Genomic DNA, 22,750 nt, shown 5'->3' with positions numbered 1-22,750 from the left:
TACACAAAATGACGGTTATGAAATTTTAACAGAACTTAATGACTTGTACATTTTTTTAAATTTCAAATCTATCTGCTTTTGCTGACGAATGCAAAAATCACAAACGAAAATTCAGCAGAAAATCCGAAATAAGTGTTTTTTTCCAGTACTCATAACTGAATGGAAATTTCTTTGAAAAATTACCGTTTGATAAGAAAAATAGGGACATGGCAAGCACCTTCAGGTTACACTTTGGTTAGGCATATAAATTAAGTAAAAACTTGAGACATTGATGTTTGGCTAAAGTGGGATGTTAATTTGATCAATTCGAAAAGGCAATAATAGAACCAGGTCAGCCTAAAGGAAATTTTCATTTAGTAAGCACTTACAAATCCAATGGCTTTTTGACGATCGAGGTAAATATGGGCCCAAGTTGATGTTCTGCATTTTATTGATGGATTTTCGCCAATCTGGCCATTTCAGCTTTTAGTATTAGATATGAGTTCTAGCGATTAGAAGAAGAAATGATTGCAAACAGTTGAGAGAGTTGTTGCTTCAATTTTTAATGGCCAATAAAAAATTAATTTTATTTTATGAAAAATCACACATTAGTCATATGAAAATCCAAGAATTTTATGCGAAAATAAATGAGAAATGTGCTCTAAAAGAAGGTGTTCTTGCGAAAAAGATTAAAAAGCCCATATGTAGTTTTACTATAACTGAAACCCATTTTGCCTGGCGTGATCTTTAATTCTGCGATCTCTGCAGTTTAGGTACTTATGATATAATTTATTTGGCTAACAAGATGCAGAAGGATTGAAGATTATACAGATGATATTACATTCCGTGTATATGATTGCACTTCAAAGCTCGAAATACCTCATTTGGCGATGAGTTGAACAAAGATTATAATTATATTCAAACGGTGTATATATTTCTTTGAAAAGTTAGCATCTCACGAGACAATAGCTATAATGCGATTGTCAATTGAGATCCTTAAGAAACTTCTATTGGCAGTCGCAGAAGGTTTAATATCAGCCTTGAGCTTAGTTCATTGGCTTTGAGGTTGAATAATATAATAGTGCATCATTTGACAGAACAAAGGAACAAAACAGCGCAAACAACTGAACGAATTATGAGAGTGGACGCCACGCCAGCTACCGAACTTTGTCTTCTTTCTACGGGACCTTTACGAGGGTATTTTGAATGGAATGGGAATGTTGAAGTGGAATGAATTTTGAGTTAAAATCTTAAAAATCGGTATGAAATCGGTATGTTTTGCTAAAAATCGGTAATCGGTATATACCGATTCTTGGTCAAAATTTTGCTCAAAAATCGGTATAAATACCGGAAAATCGGTATGTGTGGCATCGCTGCGTCCGAGTCACTTACAGCTCGTGTAAACTCGGGTAACGAGTGGAGCACGATCAGCAAAAGAGAATTACACTCGGAAGCCGAACTGAAAACAGTGTTGTTTTCTCTCGGCTCTCTGTTGTTTGAGAAGAGCCGACCAACCCTGATTATGACGATTTTATGGAAAAAAAAATTCCATTTAAAATGTGATAGTTAGATTATTGGTTGAAACTTGATATCAGTTATGCTTCAAGTTCTATACACAGCACGAAAAAATAGTGTTTTCACTTGCTTTGATTAGTACTTTTGCTCCAAAGCTGTAAGAGGCCGCGTTACCTGCGTATGTCTGTGATTGCAGTTGTTCACGCATTGTTAGTTTTCTATGCAAAAAGTGAAATTACTTTTCATCAATTCTACCTTCACTTTAAAAATATTATTCACAATGGTGTTTTTTGCAGAATATTCGGTGATGCAAACGGTACGTTTGAACACATTTTAAGCTTATTTACGATTTTTCATGTTAAGAATATTCGTTTCACCGAATACTTGAAAAGGGCCAATAATCGGTATTCAGCCGTTCGCACTATTTGGTACATCTCTGATGATATCTATTCAATTTCGAAAAATACTGAAAATACTACTTCTGAAACTAAAGGCGATGGATAAAATCTAAAGTTCAGAAATGTATTTCCAAAATTTTAATTTTTCCCAAGTGAGATAAAATTATTCGGTCATTCTCGACTTTTTTCTCGGAAACTAGGCAATCGCTCAAGTTGAACATTTGGAAGACATTTTTCTAATTTTTGACTAACATGGTTTTCAGGGTTCACACCAATTATATCGCCGATACTATTTTAAGCTCATCTATACAATAATATTTAAAATATTGAGTAGAAATCCAGCCTAATAATTTAGGTTAAAATATACACTCTGAATCTGAAAGTTTGATTATTTCAATTGCAATCGATTATGCATTTTCCCTGAAATATTGAAATAGTATTAACTTTCAGAAATTAATTCTTTATTCATTATGTTTTTATTTAATTCAAACATTATAAAAAAGTTTAAAAATACTGAAAGCATGAAGAAAAAATACGACTTTTCACTTTTTTCATAAATAATTCTTTGCAAATTACCCAGTTACTTTTTCTTTGGATTTAGTTCCAACAAAATTTAAAATCTAGTATAAAAGCTTGACATTCAAAAAAAAAAAACAAATAAAAATTAAGTTCCAAAAGATTCATATCTAAGAAAATGATTTTGATGATCTTATTTTTGTATTAAATTTATATTTAAAAATTGAAGAATTTGTACAAGAAATTATAATAATTCGATACTTTTGAACAAAAATTTAGCAAAATACTTCAGAAAAATTAAAAATTATCATTCAGTTTTTAATTTATAGCAATTAATTATTAACAAACACTTCTCTCAAATAATTGTTTTGGAGTCGTTGCACAATGATTCTCATTAAAATTTTGGTGAGAGTCTTACCCTGATATGAAGATTCCCAGTAAAAATATTGTGGATAACTTGGATTTTTATTACATTTTGTTCTTCGAAAATGTTTGTTTGATTTTCATTTGTGAAATGGCATTTATTTCGGAATTTTTTTTAAAGAATTCTTAAAGTTATTATTTTAAAAGTGCCAAATGGAAAAATTACGAAATTTATCATTTTATTAACACTTTTTCGCATTGAAGATTCGCAGATAGTTTTATGAAAGAATATCAAAATAAATATATTAGGAAATTTGTCAAAAAATTTTACTATGTTTTTTTAATTTCAAATTTTTCAAATTACAAGCCTACAAAATACAAGTCTCATTTGCAACTGCAAATCAACCCAAGCAAAAGGGAATCTTACTTTTTCCGTAAACATCTGCGATCAAAATGGCATAAAAAAAAAAGTGTTCCATGCAGCTCCCCTTTTCAGTCGACTGTCACTGCCCATTTATGACCATACCTACCTGAATCAAGTTCTTTCGCTTCGATAGCTTTCCTCGTCGTCGGCTCTAACTAAGTAGGAGCCAGTCAGTGATAGGAACATTTCCGCTTCATCTATCGTGTTTGTGTTGTGGTGGGACAAAATGCCAATAATAATGCCACGATCAATATCGGACGCGAAAAGTGAGGGAGTCATCAGCTTTACCGCGATGGACTTTAGGTTGGATACCTTTTGGAGGTGACCTTCACGCAAGCACTCGTAAAATCTACCCACTATTTACCTTCCCATATGTGCAGTGTAATACGACGAAAGTCTGACCCAAACCGGCTTTTGCATTAGAGTTTGTTTGTTTGCTTTAAGCTGACCGGGTGTGTTGTGCAGAGTGACTTAAACGGAAACGCCCTGAAGAAAACGAGAAACCCGCTTTTAGTTTCGAGCGTATTGGCGCTCGGAAAGGATCATGTGTTTGTATGTTTGGGGGAGGGAAAGATGTGATCAGTGTGATTCTCGTGAACCGATACCAAAACAAACCATCTTCTCCGGTCCGGTTTCGCGGTTTGGTTTTGGTCGTTGGGATTTTAAAAATTGCGCATTTAGGCAACGCGTGTTCAGTGATCTCGCTTGATCCGACAGCCTCTTGACAAATCGCTTGACGGCCATCATTCGTCGATTGGGAGGTCTCGCCAATTTCTGGGTGTGGATCGAACGATAACTGAAAGCTTTAGAGGGGCTGCTGTTACGAAGAAGTGTCTTCTGGTGTGTCTCTGTTGATGAATGTTTAGCCAATTTGTAGTTTGTTTGTTTTTGTCTCTTTCTCCAAGAGCCAGTTGACGACGCCTGATCCTGGTCAACAACATTAGCAACGACAACAACAACAACATCAGCGAAGTGTTCAATTTCCATCCGATTCCGCGCAGTCTGCGTTTGTCGTTGGACCGGTTCGGAGTTCAATTCCATTGGATTGAGTGGCGTTTTTTTAGTGAGGTGTGCGCTGTTTTTTTACCACCGACTACAGTGACTAATTACGTAATAGTGAATGAATTTCACGGTCCGTTTTAAGCCGGAAAATATCACAGCGGTGCATAATTGATAACCTAGGCCAGCTAAACAAAAACAGAAAGGAAACAGTGAAGTTGGAGCGCCGTTGAATTATAATCAAAGTGAAGTGGCAAAGCAAAAATGCGAGAAAATTTCTTCCTGTTGGCGGGGTTGGCCTGTGCCCTCGTGTTTTTGGTGCAAGTCGTGAGGACGGATCTACACATCAATGAGCCGGATTACGAGGACGAAGGCTTTTGGATTGGCCACGGTCTGGGAAATAGGAAGGACGGTATGTGCTCATGTTCGTTCATATGATATTGGAAATGTGTGATTGATCTGATAAATAATCATCACTTGTTGCACGGTCAATGATCAGGAAAACAGTTACTGTTATAATATCAAAAAACATTGCGCACCTTCTGAGAGTATTTTTTGTAAAGTGAATTAAATCAGTTATGATGGAAGCATTGCAAGAAATTGAAGTAAGAATGAAAACTGAAGATTTAGAAAACATAATAATTAAAAAAATTGAATTCTCAGGGACACAAATTGTTTGTTTAATTTTTATTTAAAAAAAAAATAATGGTGAATGAAAAACGCACCTGCGTTATTTTGAGAGAAAAAATATCGAAAAAAGTTTTTAAATTTGGTTAAAATTCATCACCGTTGTATAGGACACACCATCATAGTTGGTCTTAAAATTTTGACAAAAAAATGCATCCTGTACACCGTTGAATACGGTGTTTTGAACGTAAAATTATGTGAATAAGATTCTGAAAATCTTTAAAAATTAACAAATATAGTATGAAATCTGAACAGCTGTTTGACACCATTAACTAAAAATTTATCATTTTTGCACTTACACCCCTCATTTTTATTACTTTTAATCATCTTTTTGAGACGATCAAACGTATCAGTAAAATCAATAAAAGTTAAATATTTTGACGAGTTTGTGTAATGGACATGAGTAATAAAAAACCTTATTTATCCAGGCCCGTGCGAAGGATCCGTCCATGGTTTTTCGAAATTATAATTAAGCCAAAAAAAAAATTAAAAAAAAAACATAATAAATTAGGAAAAATATTTCCTAACCATTGTCATACTTATAATTATCACACAAACTCAAAACATAATAAATATTACTGATAAAATAAATAAAAAAATTCCGGTAAATTATTGCTAAATTATTTAAAATGATGTTCCTTATTGTGAACATGAAGTTTGCTTAAAAAAAATTCCATCGATCAGGTTTTCAAATTAGTAATTAATATTTCCAAAACACCAGTGTTGAAGAGGTCCAAGGTGAAGAAAACATGAATTTTTGATTGCTGTAGCTTCTAACTGAAATTCATATTTTATTTGTCTTTGCTGATACATGTTAGTGGCTTCATTAACTTACATTTTAAGTGTTTGAATCTCCATCTTCAATTGGCTTCTACTATCCGCACTTGTTTCTGTTGGTAGAGTTAATAATTCATTTTTGATTGTTAAGAATATATTCACCGTTAGGGGAGAGGCGGGCTATATGCGCATATTAAGGAAAGCACTCATTTTCTCCCATATTCCAATAGATAGGAGTCTGAAAACTATATACACATGAGCGGACATCTGTTTTCTATACGTTAGAGCAATTTTTCTGTTAAAATCTCTTGCAGTTTTTGTGAAATAATTTTATAATAAAAGAAGTCAAAATAGCCGATTTCCGAAACTGGCGGGCTAAATGCGCATATTTATGTTTTTAGCTATATTTCATTAACACTTGCAATATTCTGATATTATTTAAATGAAAATGGTAGACACGGATGTTAGGCATCCGTTAAGGCTGAAATTTTGGTGAAATTTTTTACATCACTATTTTTTTTTGCATGAAACATAGTTAAGTATGCCATATGGCCGTATTTCATGGTAATATTTTGTTCATATCGTATTTTTATCGGATCAGTATAAAGTTCTTCTTTTTTCGCTTTAAGATCGTGATTTGAGCGTAGTGTTAATGTTTAAATGATAAAAAGTAAAAAATTTATAAGACTATTATATTTTTCTTGATATAGGCATTTAACCTGCCTTGATATAGGCATTTAGAACCTGTCTCTTATTCCAATATCTTATCACTTACAACTTTGCCAAAAGCTTCAATTTGTTGAACTTCCGATTTCCAGATGAATTAGAAAGAAAAACTATTAAAATTTTTGTTCACAGAATCTGTACGCACGATAATTAAAGTTCAATATATTATAACAAAACTGACAAAAATCTTGTTTGAATTTTTTAATTTTTTTGGCTTTATATAACCATTAAATTTCTTCATGCCATGTTTCAATAGCGTATTACCCTCAAACTGCACTGATTAGATACGTTGAATCTCCAGCCATATCGTCAATCGGCTGTATGCGCAAATTACCCAACATGCGCATTTAGGAACACTTCCCCCTACTTATTTTCTCGAACGTGTTGAGTAGGAACTTCTGTTCTGTTTAATCTGTTCTATAACTCCACTAAGGTTTTTTTACGCGGATTTATTTCGCTCAGTTTTTCTATCACGGCTTCTTTTTACATGGTTTTTTGCCATGGATACGATTCTTCTACACGGTTCTCATTAATCAACACGTCTTTTGAGTGAAAATATTCCAAGTCCTATACGTTAATGATGGAATTCATACCGCGTAAAAAACCTTAGTGCATACATATTAAGTTGATGATAATGCTTCTAAATGAATTCTATCCACTCATTTTCACCATCTTTTATTTTATGTAACGTTCTATCTATCTTTAAAAATTTCATAATCTTTTGTTGTCCCTACTAAAAAGGACATCACTGTTCATCGATAAGTCCGATAAATTAATGTACCGTAATTTGGGGGAAAATTAATCACTTTTTTAATTCATTTTCGAATATTTTGGAAGAGGTTGCTTTTTTGTAATACTTAAATGTATAAAATGGCTTACTGAGGTAAGCAGTATATAGCATAATCATTGATAGCAGAATACTCAAACGACATTTGTAGCCGTTTGTTCCATACAGGCTTTCTCAAAGAAATTGTCCGTATTTTTTAATATCCAAAAATATTCACAGAATTACCATAAAAGTAACACTAAAACTATACCTTTACCAAGGAAAAAAGTTGAATTTTCACATAAAATATCCCATTTGCTTCTAAATGCTATCATTTTGTCAGGAGAGATGTTTGTTTCTGCAAAAAAAATATGTTGATCAAAGTTCCCCCAGTTTACGGTAACAAACATTAATTACGATGAATAATCTCTTCTTAAACCATTTTATAACTTTTGTAGAAAACACACGAACTAACTGAATTGCTAATACTAGTTTCTTCAATGCTAACCAGAAGTAAAACGTGGAGTCTGTTATTGAATTTGTTATCAACAATGCAATCTATCACGAAAACTCACTTCGTATTCAATGACCTAAACACAGTGGGTTTCGGCAACAATCAGGAAAAAAAATGCTTAACTAACTTTCGAGTAAAGCTTTGGACATAAGAATTAGTGCACAGAAAAGTATGATTAATAGTTGATAAAAAAAATTATATTGATTGTTATTTACCATTCATCTTATGAAACATTCCTTTTCTCCATTTCTATTTAAAGATTTTATTGAAAAATTCCGCTGTAGTATTTTGAATTTGAAAAAAAAATAAACATGATTTAAAATGTGAAGTCTCTATAAGAAAAAAAAACATGTTGATCTAAGAAGAATTTATTCGATAGTTGATAATTGAATTTCATTCAATAAAAATATTTATTTTTATGTCAAGACTGCCAGTCATCAAAGTCAAAAATTAGACCGTTTTCTATATTGAAATATATCTAGGTATCAAAATAAAAGGCTGAAATTTATATTTCATTATGAACAATTATACTGACAAATAACAGATTGAAATAGAAGATATTAATAAAATAAAAATAAAATAATAAATTTCAAATTTTGCTGCAATTTTGCAAATTGCTGTAAATATTGAAAGAACAAAGAAAAAACAAATTAAATTAACATTGAGCATAACAATTGAACTTTTAATTTGCTACTTTGAATCATTTTTCGAACTTTTTAAAGATAAATAAAAAATCATGATCGATTAAAAAACATGAATTAATACAATGAAAATTAAAGGAACGTTTATTAATTATCAATTGAGGGCTTAAAAGTTTAACATTTTAGCTCTGAATATTTTGTAGCCTTCAATTGTAAAATTGGGTCCTGGAAAGGAAGGTGGAAACTATGTTTTTCTTATTAAAATTCTTGTTTCAAAGGCTTGCGAGAAAATTATGTTTGCAGAACACGAAAATTCAGACTCAAAAACAAAAAAAAAAATTTTAAAAAATTTTGTTAAATTTGAAAAAAATGACTTTATAGTTTGGTAAATTTATTTGAAAATTAAAACAATGTAAAGATGAAAAAAATGTTGAAAAATAAATTTTTCAACATTTTAGAAGAATTTTTTTTTTCAATAAACTCATCTAACCACTTTAAAAATTTGTTAATATAATTCAATTTATAACTCATCAAAGGAACAGCAGTATTTAAGCGTCTTGAACTCGAATCTTTTGTCAAATTTTGTCTGAACTAGTTTATTAAATTCAAAAGAGGAACAATATTTTAAAGATGATGATACATAATAAAGTTAAATTCTACTATTTTTTAAAATTTGGGAAGATACCATTACAAGTAGTTCTGACATAATTGATTGAAGTGCATATTTAGATCCAAGGCGCCGAAATAAGTCAAAATTAGCTTTTATATTCTTTGCACCTCGAAGGTTGTAAATTTTGTAGCCTTGTGTAATTTATCAAAACGTTTTTGAATGTGATGTTGAGCCTTTAGAAGAATAAGAATCACAAAATAAAATTGAGACTGAAATTGAATTCTTGAAGAATATTTCATGTTAGCACGATTTTTTGTAAATTAAAATTTTTAGTATAAAGTAGAGGATACTGGTTTTAATATTTTGTTTTGCTTTATCTGACGACCATCATGAGTCATGAAATATGCCTTCCAACTTGTTGATGTATAAAATTAGTATTCAATTAATTAATTTTGAAATTTAAATGGTAACAATAGAAATTTTAGGTTCAAAACTGCTCTCTGGCTGATGTCAGAAGCTGTAGCATTTAATTTACTTACTATCGGGAAAGGTCAGTCAGAGGAATTTATACAATCATTACGAATCGCGCGTTTCAATCATAAAGAACTAGTACAAAAGCAGTTTGGTTAATATTCGAACATTTTTTTAAACATAAACTTTCAAAATTGTATGATAATTGTAAATAAAATTGTAAAATGTAAATGGTAGCATAATAAAAACTGTTTTTATGTTAAAAAAATTTGTTGGTTACAAATTCTGAATTTGTTTGATTACACTTCTTAATAAAAACACATTCTAAAGACGAGGTAGGCTTTCTGTATGTCAAGTTAAGAGTTCACAATTCTCAATTAAAAATTAGTTTCTATTCGTTCAGTTGCGTTCAAAAAAGAATAAAATCGCGTGAAGCTGCGCACTCACTTCCAACTTTGACAAGCTGCCATTTCTCTCTCGATTGATGGTTTTTCATGAAATTTTCACACAATCTAGTTCAACTATCCAACTAACATTCTACAAAAATTGAATTCATTACAATGACTGGTAACAAAGATACAGCTATTCCCGTAAAAAAGGGAAATTTGTGGTTGCTTCACTAAATTTTCTGCAACTTTTAGAAATTTCATCGAAAAATCTTGAAATTTAGTCCAAACATGTGAAAATGTTAAATCCAGTACCAGGCCAAGTTTCATCAAAATCGAATAACGTGATCAAAAATGGTGCCGGGTAGAAAATGCAGTTCATTGTCGCCCAGCAGTCGATTTCATTCTTTTTTGGACGGATGTTTGTATGGAATAATTGTATAATTTAAAAATTATCGTTTGCAGTCTAATTTCTCATTATTGAACAGGTTTCTGATCAATTTGTAGGACCACTTTTACAAAATAATGAAACTTAAAAAAAATCAGTTTCAGATTCAGCATGAAATTATTAGATTTTCCATTTTACAGAATCATATAATCCTGTTGGTCATAGAAAGGTTTTGTATGATTGCAAAAAATATTCTACAATACGATGGTTCTCAACTTGGAGAGGAAGACTGAAGTTCGCTGTATCGTTTTTTTTACTGTTCGGCAAAAAACCAGCAAATTTCGAAAAGATTTGAAATTGTTCAAATTTTGACTATAGATGATAAGTTTCGTGTAGCAAGTCATGAAACTCAGTTAATTAGGTGCTAAATTTTAGCCTTCTAATTACTTGCAGCAGATTCAAAAAATAAACATAAAATCGAATACACCAGCTAGAACCTTCGAAAATTTGCCAGAACAAAACGAAACTATTCAAATAATTGTTTTAGCAACACAAGTGCTTTTCAGTATCAACTTGTTTTATTGAAAATCACTAAATAAGAAAGTAAATTTTGAACCTTCGCACTGGTCGGTAGATTGATGAGAGATATTTGACGTTTGGACGATTTTTTACTTTTTTTTATTCAGTCTTTCTGCCCCAGGTTCTCAAGAATGTTAAACTAGTATTTTTTTAATTGAAATTCTACTAGCTTGAAACGTATTTTGTTTTAATTAATACCTGTCGAGATAAAAAAAAGGACAAAATTTAAAATAAATCTGTCATCTGAATAATAGTTTTTGTTAAAACTTATTTTTCCTTCAATTGTGTTCAATAAGGGATTCTCATTTAATGTTTTCTAAAAGCAAGCATCTGTCGGTATTGAAGTAAGAATTAATTATATTTGCTCAAAAAATTCTTCAAGGAAAAATCTAAATTAATAGATACCTGGTCAATTACTGAGAGTAACTTTATTTTCAGGATAATCGGCAACCTGCAGAGCTCTTATTTCTTAATATTCTACTGGTTGCGTGTAGAAATTGCAATTTTGTAAAAACGTATTTAATGATCGATTGTAACATAAGGTTGCCAGAATTCCTGGTTTTATCCAGATTTGCACGGATATTCGATTTCAAATTCGGAAAAGTCCGGTCCGGCTGAGTTGCCCGGATTTCATTGGAAAGGCTTGGATATTGCCCGGGTTTATTCTCATTCTCATTCTCAAATGAAACTTAAAAAACAAACAAATTGAGATGTAATTTTTACTTTATTTACGCGTTCGAAACGAAACATTTTGAGCAAGTTTCATATCAATAATCATGAAAAGTTTTTTGAAAGCCTGAAATACGATTTAAAATTTGCTGATAAATTCTATAGTTTTGACCAAAAATGCCTGGATTTTAGTCGCAATTCAACCCTCATCCGCATTAGAGTGTCATTTTGACACTATTTCAAGTTTAAAGGCTTGTAACTTTTTTGAGAAGCTTCAAAAACCAAAAATTTCTTCGGGTACCCTAAATGAATTCAGAAGTTCTTTAATATTGCATCGTTACTTTATTTATGGACGAACCCTGGAAGCCTGGACAAAAAAACTCCCTTTCCGACTTAGAGTGTCATTTTGACATTCCAAAATTAAAATCTATTTAAGTCGTTTGAATTCTTATGAATTTCATATAAAACTTATATCAATAGAAACCTTGTAATGTCAGTAAAATATGTTTAGATCATTATATATAGCTAACGTTTCTAGTTTTCTCGTTACTCAGCATTAAAGAAACAAAAATCCGAAAAAACATGCCTCAGGAAAACTGCTGTAGTTCATATACTACAGGGTGACAAAAAAGTCCGGTCACACTTTTTTAGGGTCGCCTGTAGCCTACACGTTGCATCTCTCTGGTGCCATCTATATGTCAAATGAAAGGGCTAACTTTGCTGCCCAAAGTGGCAGAGTTTCGTTTCTGTGCAGTTTATTTACATTGAGTTGTGAGCCATGGCAGAGTTAAGAGCAGCTGTTATCGCTGAATATGTGAGAGGGTACAAACCATATTCAAACACCTAAATCCGCTCGGAATCAACCGGAAATTCGTGTACCGGACCATAAATCGGTACCTAGAGACCGGAGGCACCGAGGACATGGCACGATCTGGACGACCAAGGTCTGTGACAACTACAAGGCTGAAAAAGATTATACGAGACCGGATTCGCCGTAATACCGCCCAATCTGCACTGAAGCTGGCCAGGAACCTTAAAATTAACCGAGGAATTAAACTCATACCGTACAAAAAACAGGTTGTTCATGGGGTTAACAAAGCTACAAAGGACAAGAGGTACCAACATGCGCGGTCCTATGGGGGGGTGATCGGGGTGATCACCCCCCCCAAGCGGCAAAAAACCGTTACAAAATACTCGCAAAAGCTGGAATTTCTATGAAAAGTTCGAACATTTCCTAGTGAGTCTTCTTTGGAATTTTCAAAATTTTCCACTCCGTGGGGGTGATTGTTAAGTAAAAGTTTTTATTAATTTCGTAAATTCTTTAAATTGTAATACGTACGTCAAACTAACTAGCTGTACTTTGCAATTCTCTAGACTTATTTTCACCAAATTACTTTTGTTAAGGCACTTACAGTGTTTAATTCGAAATTGCTGACCATATATGCATCTTTTATACATTTTTATACAATCATATCCATACAATTTTCTAAAAATACCAAAAATACAACATCTTAAATTAGAGGTGATGAACGAAAATTGAGTTCAGGGTGTACCTCCAAAAAAAGGTTTTTGAACAAAGGCTTCAAAAACTTGCCTATGTATTAAGTTTTCCCAGATGAGATAAAACCAGTGATAATAATATCCCGTCATAACTCGACTATTTTCTCGGGCACAAGGAGTTTTCATTGAAAAAATGTATAAGCTTTAAGAAATTACCCTTTATTATTTTTTTTTCATTTTAAATTATACATACATTATGTTTGAAAGTATTGAATGCATGAAGAAAAAATACAATTTTTCACTTTTTTACTAAATCATTTGTTTCAAATTTGTAATTTTCAAATCTATGAGTGCTCGAAGTTTAAGAGAAAACAATTTATAAAAAAAGTTCCAAAAGCTGCATACCTAAGAGTTTGATTTTAATGATTTTGTTTTAGAGTTAAATTTATATTTAGAAATTGAAGAATCGAAACAAGAGTTTATATTAATTAGTGTTTTCGAATCACGATTCAGCAATATACTCCAGAAAAATAATAAAACATTCAGTTTTTAATTCATAGAAATTGTTAACACATTCTCAAATAAATGCTTGAATTTCCAAAAGTATTGTTGGAAAACGAGAATCTCTAAAATTTTTGTGAGAGTTTTGCGGTGATATAAAAATATTAGATAACCTGAGAATTTTTTCACATGTGTGTATTTTTTCATTTGTAAAATAACATTTACATCGGAAGATTCTTTAAAGAGTTCTTAAATTGATAATTTTTAAACTACTCAATGGGGACGATTTTCGATCACCGCTAATTGTTATTATCGATTTTGGTTGATATTTTTCGGTGAAAATTAAGTCAAATCCAAACAACTTCTTTACGTTTCGGCTTACTGTTTTGTTTCGGCCATCTTCAGAAAAACTGTATTTCATAAAATTTTAAAAAATAGAATATAATACAAAAAATGTTTTGTTAGAATAACCACACAATTTTCCGTCACTTTTAACTACACTAGAAGCACTTACAATTGTTTCGCCGTGTGCTTTCCTAACGGCTGTCTAACTTACTTTGAGTCAGATTTTGAATCGCTTCTAGTAGCTTGCGTTTTGCGTTCTTGGTGACGTCGTGCAGTCGGTTGTTGTCGTCGTGTTTGGGGTCGTCGTTTTCGAATTCTTTCTTGAGAACTGTGGCGTCGCTCTTAGTTTTTTGATTATTGAGCTGTATATTTTAGAGATCTCGATAGCGTCTTGTTTTATGTTTACTGTATTTCCTTTTTTCAGTTTTATATGTAATGTTTCAGCAGTCTTTCTTTTTCCTTCTTGGTTCACTCTCTCTAAAATATAAGCCTTTTCAAAATCAAATTTGTGGTTTTGCTCAAGAGCATGTTGTGTCAATCCTGTGGCCCTGGAGTTTTGTTTAAGACTTGTTTTATGGTTTTTTATACGTTTTTCCAGTGTTTGCGATGTTTGACCACAGTATTCCTTTCCACATTCACAGGGAATCGAGTAAACTACATTTGTTTGTTTAAGTTTTGGGATCTGGTCCTTTGTTTTGGTGAACAAACAGTTTTTTATTTTATTTATTGGTTTTGAAGATGCAATGATATCATGTTTTCTCAATAGTTTACTGACTTTTTCGCTTAGCCCTGGGATATATGTTAGTGAGACATATTTGCCGTTATTTTCAGTGGGTTTGTTACTTAGCGAATTGTAAATGACATCTACCCTCTTTTTTAGAACGTAGTTGATGAATTCATCCGGGTAATTATTTTGGTGCAATATTCTTTTAACTTTTTTGATGCTCATTTGCCGTTTGTCTATGTCACTAAGTTTAAGCGCTCGATCAATTAGCGCAATTGCGGTGTTCTTTTTATGTACGTATGGACTTTCTGAGTAAAAATCTAAGTATCTCCCATTTTCTTGTTTTGTGTACCAATTTTTCTCAACTTTTTCTTGATTTCTGAAGAGTTTGAGATCTAGGAATCGCAAAGTATTATCTATTTCTTTTTCAAGAGTGAATTTTATGCTGCTGCATTGGTTGTTGAATTCAGCCAGCACGTGATCTATGTCACTCTCCTTGCCAATGATCAAGCAGTCATCAACATAACGTTTGTACATCACGAGATTGACGTCTTTATCTCGTAGATTTTGGATGGCTCTTTCCTCGAGTTGTTCCATCAGGAGAGACGCTACTACAGGAGATAGAGGAGAGCCCATCGGTGTACCAAACGTTTGTTCAAATATTTTACCGTTGTACTGAAAAAACGACGCTCCTAGAATTGTTTGAAGGGCGCGTTTGAATTCAGTCCATGGTATCGGCGTGTATTCGCTAATTTCCCGCCACTTTTGTTCTATTATTTCATACACATACAATCCAAAATGTGTATGAAATAATAGAACAAAAGTGGCGGGAAATTAGCGAATACACGCCGATACCATGGACTGAATTCAAACGCGCCCTTCAAACAATTCTAGGAGCGTCGTTTTTTCAGTACAACGGTAAAATATTTGAACAAACGTTTGGTACACCGATGGGCTCTCCTCTATCTCCTGTAGTAGCGTCTCTCCTGATGGAACAACTCGAGGAAAGAGCCATCCAAAATCTACGAGATAAAGACGTCAATCTCGTGATGTACAAACGTTATGTTGATGACTGCTTGATCATTGGCAAGGAGAGTGACATAGATCACGTGCTGGCTGAATTCAACAACCAATGCAGCAGCATAAAATTCACTCTTGAAAAAGAAATAGATAATACTTTGCGATTCCTAGATCTCAAACTCTTCAGAAATCAAGAAAAAGTTGAGAAAAATTGGTACACAAAACAAGAAAATGGGAGATACTTAGATTTTTACTCAGAAAGTCCATACGTACATAAAAAGAACACCGCAATTGCGCTAATTGATCGAGCGCTTAAACTTAGTGACATAGACAAACGGCAAATGAGCATCAAAAAAGTTAAAAGAATATTGCACCAAAATAATTACCCGGATGAATTCATCAACTACGTTCTAAAAAAGAGGGTAGATGTCATTTACAATTCGCTAAGTAACAAACCCACTGAAAATAACGGCAAATATGTCTCACTAACATATATCCCAGGGCTAAGCGAAAAAGTCAGTAAACTATTGAGAAAACATGATATCATTGCATCTTCAAAACCAATAAATAAAATAAAAAACTGTATGTTCACCAAAACAAAGGACCAGATCCCAAAACTTAAACAAACAAATGTAGTTTACTCGATTCCCTGTGAATGTGGAAAGGAATACTGTGGTCAAACATCGCAAACACTGGAAAAACGTATAAAAAACCATAAAACAAGTCTTAAACAAAACTCCAGGGCCACAGGATTGACACAACATGCTCTTGAGCAAAACCACAAATTTGATTTTGAAAAGGCTTATATTTTGGGAGAGTGAACCAAGAAGGAAAAAGAAAGACTGCTGAAACATTACATATAAAACTGAAAAAAGGAAATACAGTAAACATAAAACAAGACGCTATCGAGATCTCTAAAATATACAGCTCAATAATCAAAAAACTAAGAGCGACGCCACAGTTCTCAAGAAAGAATTCGAAAACGACGACCCCAAACACGACGACAACAACCGACTGCACGACGTCACCAAGAACGCAAAACGCAAGCTACTAGAAGCGATTCAAAATCTGACTCAAAGTAAGTTAGACAGCCGTTAGGAAAGCACACGGCGAAACAATTGTAAGTGCTTCTAGTGTAGTTAAAAGTGACGGAAAATTGTGTGGTTATTCTAACAAAACATTTTTTGTATTATATTCTATTTTTTAAAATTTTATGAAATACAGTTTTTCTGAAGATGGCCGAAACAAAACAGTAAGCCGAAACGTAAAGAAGTTGTTTGGATTTGACTTAATTTTCACCGAAAAATATCAACCAAAATCGATAAAAACTACTCAATATACAAATGACGAAAATTATCCTTTTGTCAACAATTGTTCGCCGTGAATATTAAAGATTCGCAGATTGTTTTATAAAAGGATGTATAAGCTGTTTAAAAGGATATCAAATAAGAATGTAGAGAAAGTTGGTTAAACTTCTCTCATTTCATTTTTTTTAAATATAAAACTCTAATTAATTTTAATGAAATTTAAAGGGAAGTGGAGAAGCAGTGTGCACCATGATCTTGAAATATTGTTTTTTTTAAAGAAGTATATCTAATCAAATTCATTCATTACTTTGATGATTAATCACTTAAAAAAAATTTTTTGAATCATTACAAATTTTATGCTGATATGAATTTTTTAAAGAACCCAATTTCAGCCTCTATTTATTACCTAAATGTTCAACTCCACATTCAAAAGGGTTTTTCTAAATTCACATGGCTACAGAATTTATACTTTTTTAGATGAAATGAATTTAAGAGCTAATCTTGATTTATGTTGGGGCCTAAATTATTTTCAAATAGGTTACAAGTTATTCAAGGAAATTCTGCACTTTTCTGACAACTTTAAAACATTACAATTAAAATTCGGAATAAAGGTTCATATCACATTTCTTTCCGTAAGAAAACAAGTAATTTTGACTTCTGTGAAATTTTTTTTATTGAAGTTTTCTGTTCATTAACTGTTCCCTATTTTGTAAAATAATAGACTTTTAAGGAATGTTTAAGGATGTAATGACTACATAGAATTTAAGATATTTCTCAAAGCATAAACTTAATCGTTTTTCAGACTTCAGCAATTTTCTTAAATGAAATAAAATATTTGTTTTTAATACTTTCTTTAGTTATGTCAGAAATTCCGGTCTTCCAGAATTATTAAACACTGTAGATTTTTTTCGGTTATTCATCATCATGAAAGTAGTATTCCTTAATTGAATAAAGTATAATAAACAAGTTCAGAATCAGTTTTTTTTTTTCATGTTAACTTGTAAGTTCATCAGTTATCAATGATTGATTTCACTCAAAACTGATTGTTTTTAAAACTCCACGTAAACTGCATATCACCAAAACGAAAGGTGATAATCAAAATCTAGTTGAAGATTCGAGTTCAGCGCACCAAAATCTACTAAATCAATCATCAAAAATTAAACACCAAAATGCGATCTTGCATTATTTTGGTAAGACCTTTTTATTAGAAAAAAACATTCCATATGTGAAAACTAACCTTTTTCATCTTCATATTATATTAAAATTTATGAAGAGTTAATCACCGTGATTTTGTTTGTAAATTTTATTTATCGACCTTATCGATGGAAATTAAAATAACATAACTAAGAACAATTCAACATTATAAAAATTCTTGCAAATAGAAAGTTAGAAATGTATGGATGTTGAAAATGAGAGAGTAAAATTTTATAAGAAGCATTTAAATCACATGTCATCAATTCATTCTTCATGGATAAACAAATAAACAAATAAACAAATAAATAAATGAATATATACCCAAATAAAAGGGAACAGTTTCGTGTTTGATCATTCAAGAACTCTTCTATTTCCCAAATTGTACTTTGTACTCAGTGATGATTAATTATCGTTTTTTTTTTAAATCCATAAAGTTATAACTGCGACCACAATCTAAAATTAACTTTCCTTGCCTTTTATAATAATAACTGGTAGAATTTGTATATAAGTTAGGGATTTTATCTTTGATAACTTTATAACTTGATAGAATTAATTATTTTCATTTTTAAATTAATCATCTACTAATTTCGAATAAATTCTCTGAAGTTCAAAACGGATATATTTTCCTCAACGATAATTCACATTTCAAATTGTGATTGAATATTATTTCAAATGGAACATTACAAAGGAACTTTTCAAACAAAACTTCAATTGAAATTGAAGAAAAGAAATGTAAATTAATATGATTGATAATTTAAATTGTTATCAATTATTCTGACCAGATCTGATTTTGGTAAGAATTCGAGTTTAATTTCTCACAAACCTGGTGTTATATTCGATCTATTCTTCTTCTGTGCACTGATTGTTATGTCCGAAGCTTCAAATTCTGGCTCTATTCCAATTTTTAATTCGCATTCTGTTTCTGATGTTTTAAAAATACTTGCTTGATTTTTTTTGTTCAGAAAAAGAATCAACATTTCGATTGATTTATTAATGACTAACCGGAAATAAACTTGATTTGAAATTTTGATTCTGATTTATTTTGATTCGTATCAGTATCATTTTTTGGAGTTTGTGTGATGATTATGGGTTTGAATATGGTTTTAGAATTCAATTTACTTATTTATTGTCCTTTTTTGGTATCGTTATAATTTCTAACAAAATTTGAAATTCGAAACCCCTCACCCATGGACGTGTCCATCGCACGGGTCTGGTGTGGAGCAAATATTAAAGTCTCATTTGAAACTGCACACTCTCCCTCTCTCCCACTCGCTCTCTCCAAATGAACTTTTTTTCGCCCTAAATTTACGTTATTGACTAATTTTTGAAATTTGGAAAATCACCCCCCCCAAGAGCCAGCTCTAGGACCGCCCCTGGGTACCAACGGTCGCGGGAGTTGCTCGGTTGGCGCGCAGATGACGAGATCATTTTTTCGGACGAGAAGCTGTTCGTTTTGGAGCAAACAGTCAATCGCCAAAATTATCGAGTTTGGAGTGTGAGCCTCCAGCAAGCTCCTGCGGACAAGCTGAACATTTCCCGGTTCCAAAATAAGACGTCAGTGATGGTTTGGGGAGCCATTTGCAAGAGAAGAAAACTGCCTCTTATTTTTAATCGGTAAAGGGGTCAAAATCAACGCAGCGTACTACCTGGACACGGTTATGAAGAAAAATGTTCCTCCTCAAGCTGAACTATTGTTTGAAGACGATTACTACTGTTTTCTGGCGAACGTGGGGTGCCCGAGAAATTGGAGAACGGTTGCTATGAACCGAGTGAATTTCAGGAATTATGTTCGTCAAGTTATGTCGTAAGACGGAATACTATGTAAATAAATAAAATAATACTGTTTTCAGCAAGATGGCACCCATCCTACACCGCAAAGGTGGTTCAGGCGTGGTGTGAGGAAAACTTTACCGATTTCATTTCGAAGAATGAATGGCCTCCGTCGTCTCCGGAACTGAATCTACTGGATTATTTCGTGTGGGGATACATGATGTCGAAGCTGAACGACTATAAAATAACAAATTTGGAGCAATTCAAGCGAGTTATCACGAAAATCTGGGACGAGATGCCGAGGGAGCACGCGCGCGCCGCTTGCGACGACTTTCCGAGACGTCTGAAGCTGGTTCGATCAGAGAAAGGTGGTGTAATTCCAAGATATCGTCTGTGAAGTATCTTTGTGAGTAACTGAATAAAGCTATGAAAGCCAGTTTCAGATTTTCTTCTTATTCATTGAAATATTGGAATTTTCCTGTGAGACCGGACTTTTTTGTCACCCTGTACACGTCCAGAAAAATATTTGTCTTCTGCATATGAAAGCTGAAGTTAATATCTACATCATGAAGCCAAGAAATATTTCGTCAGTTTTCGTCTGTCGGCTTCGCTCTCTGCCCAAATCACCACCCACCGTACCTACTCGGAGAGCAAACAAACACGTTTTGCTGGACGCGCGGCTTGTGGTTCTAGAAATTCAGGAATAATTTTCATATTTTTCATTAATTTTCATATTTTTGTAAAATCTCACAGCGTATATTGTTGTACCTCACTAGAATGTAGATTAAATTTGCTTTCCAATGAATATACTTTTTTATTGGTCCAATAATAGTAAAAGCACGGAAAATCAGGGTACAAGCTGACGGTGGACCGCAAAAACAGATGAAATTTAAACTTGTGAAAAAATCGCGCAAAGTAGTCAACATTGAAAAATTCCAGTAAATTCAATTTTTGTTGCATCAAAAATCTAAAGACAACAAAATGTCAGAATTAGAATAAAATTTGTAATGATATTTTTACAAAAGCTCTACCACCGCTCAAACAGTTTTTACTAGCAATCTAATTAAAAGTAGATTTTTCAGACCACTTTTTTGAACTTTTTGTGACCATTTCATTAAAAAAAATTTAAAAAAATATGTCTTGGCTCATGATGTAGACATTAACTTCAGCTTTCATATGCATAAGACAAATATTTTTTTGGACGTGAAGTATATGAACTACATCAGTTTTCCTGAGGCATGTTTTTTTTCGGATTTTTTTTTCTTTCATGCTGAATAACGAGAAAACTAGAAGCTTAAGCTATATATAGTGTTCTAAACATATTTTACTGACATCACAAGGTTTCTATTGATATAAGTTTCATTGTAACCGGTTAGATATAAAAAGAGTTATGACGATTTTAGCTTGGAATGTCAAATTGACATTATTGACTGATTAGGGAAATGAAATCTAATGCGGATGAGGGTTAAATTGTTTAGTTTGAAAACATAATTATAGGAGCCTCTAAATCTAATTTCTTGATGAGATTTTTTTTGCCATCGCCCGTTCTGGGACTTAATATTTCAATTACGGCAACAAAATATTCATAGCAAGAAAATTTAAACTAGAACTGTACTGGTAAATTAATAATCGTTTAACTTTATTTTTAATCCTCTTTCTTGATTCGATCATGGTGTTCTAATAAAACTATGAAAAGTTCGAAAAATGCTTTTAAGGAGCTAATTTAAAGCTTAATTTCAATGTGTAATGGCAGCTAAATTAATATTTTCATTGTGCTTTTAATATTTCCAACAAAACTAGTAATAACTTTTTTTTTATTAGTTTCGTATTTGGTTATTTAAGAAATCTCCAATTTTTGCCAGTGATGATAAATTGAACATGATGTTTTTGAAATATTTAAGTTATTTTGGTAAACTTTAATCAATCATGACCTTTTGTAGCCTTTTGTTTTGATAACTGGAAGAATTTGAATATAATAGAGAATTATGTCTTTAACAGCAATCCCTGACACTTTTGTTTTTTTTTTATCAAATTGAATTAAATCATCATCTATGTCTTTTGAACAAATTCACAAAGTTCAAAATGGATATTTTTATCCTTATCGAAAATTCTCTTTTCAAATCGTGATCGAATATTTCTTCAAATTCAAAATGATACAATGGAATTTTTATTCAACTCTTTGATTGAAAATAAAGAAACGAAATTAATAAAAAATAGGTTGATAATTAACAATTACTATAATTTGCTAAAAAAAGTAATCATTGTTAATTTCTGACCTGATCTGAAATTTATTTAGAAATCTTATTCAATTTCTTTTCAAATCTGATGAATTAATTAAAAGTTAGTCCCATTTCTTGCATATAGGTATCATACCTAAGGTATGTAATGTCATAAAATGAAATGTCTCAAGCTTAGGGTTATTTAAGACTAATTTACACCGGAGGCGACCAATGGTGATCGAAAAATAGCAGTGCCACCAAGTAAAATTTTACTATCTCGAGTAAGTTTTATCCATTATCAAAAAAAAACCATATGGGTGTGTGTTTTTGGGAAAAAAAGGTTGATATGGATGTTTTCTTGGAATTGTGCGATTGTTATCGGATTTGAAGAAAATTGCTGCTGGTAATAATAGCAGCGCTGAATAAAAACTCTCTGAAATCTGACAATTTTTTTAAATTCAATTTTTCATTATAATCTAGTAGAATAGTGTGAAAATGGTTTATTTATGCATGACAATTAAGTTTAGGAAAATCATACATGTTGAATTGCGATTTTTTAAAAATTATTGTACACTAGCTGACCCGGTGTGCTTCGCTACCCCTTCCAAAGAAAAAAAATTAATTCGTTAATATACTTACTTTTAATTTAATTAAATTTCAACGTTATTCAAAAGCGATCTATTTTTCATGGCATCTGAGCTTCTATATTGTCTTGATTCTGAACAAAACTTGAAGGTTAGAAGGTGGAAGGAGCCACCCTTT

The 22,750-nt window shown here is 32.1% G+C and overlaps 1 protein-coding gene across 4 annotated transcripts in view; it reads left to right on the top strand.

The window, feature by feature from the left end:
• LOC129746662 (uncharacterized) overlaps nt 1-22,750 on the top strand; it is a 66,531-nt gene that overhangs the window by 30,462 nt on the left and 13,319 nt on the right. Inside the window, exons 1-2 of one of the 4 annotated variants that reach the window (XM_055740460.1) lie at nt 3,400-3,747; nt 4,103-4,606. In XM_055740460.1, the coding sequence (XP_055596435.1) occupies nt 4,459-4,606 (148 nt within the window). In that variant the 5' untranslated portion in view covers nt 3,400-3,747; nt 4,103-4,458. Of the gene's footprint in view, nt 1-3,399; nt 3,748-4,100; nt 4,607-22,750 lie in introns of those variants that run through there. The other 3 variants (XM_055740458.1, XM_055740461.1, XM_055740462.1) reach the window with 3 other exon arrangements.

Source organism: Uranotaenia lowii, chromosome 2 (genome assembly GCF_029784155.1).
Source record: "Uranotaenia lowii strain MFRU-FL chromosome 2, ASM2978415v1, whole genome shotgun sequence".
NCBI classification, from domain to species: domain Eukaryota; kingdom Metazoa; phylum Arthropoda; class Insecta; order Diptera; family Culicidae; genus Uranotaenia; species Uranotaenia lowii.
The sequence above is the reverse complement of the archived record's forward strand: the minus strand, read 5'-3'. Positions and strand labels throughout refer to the sequence as shown.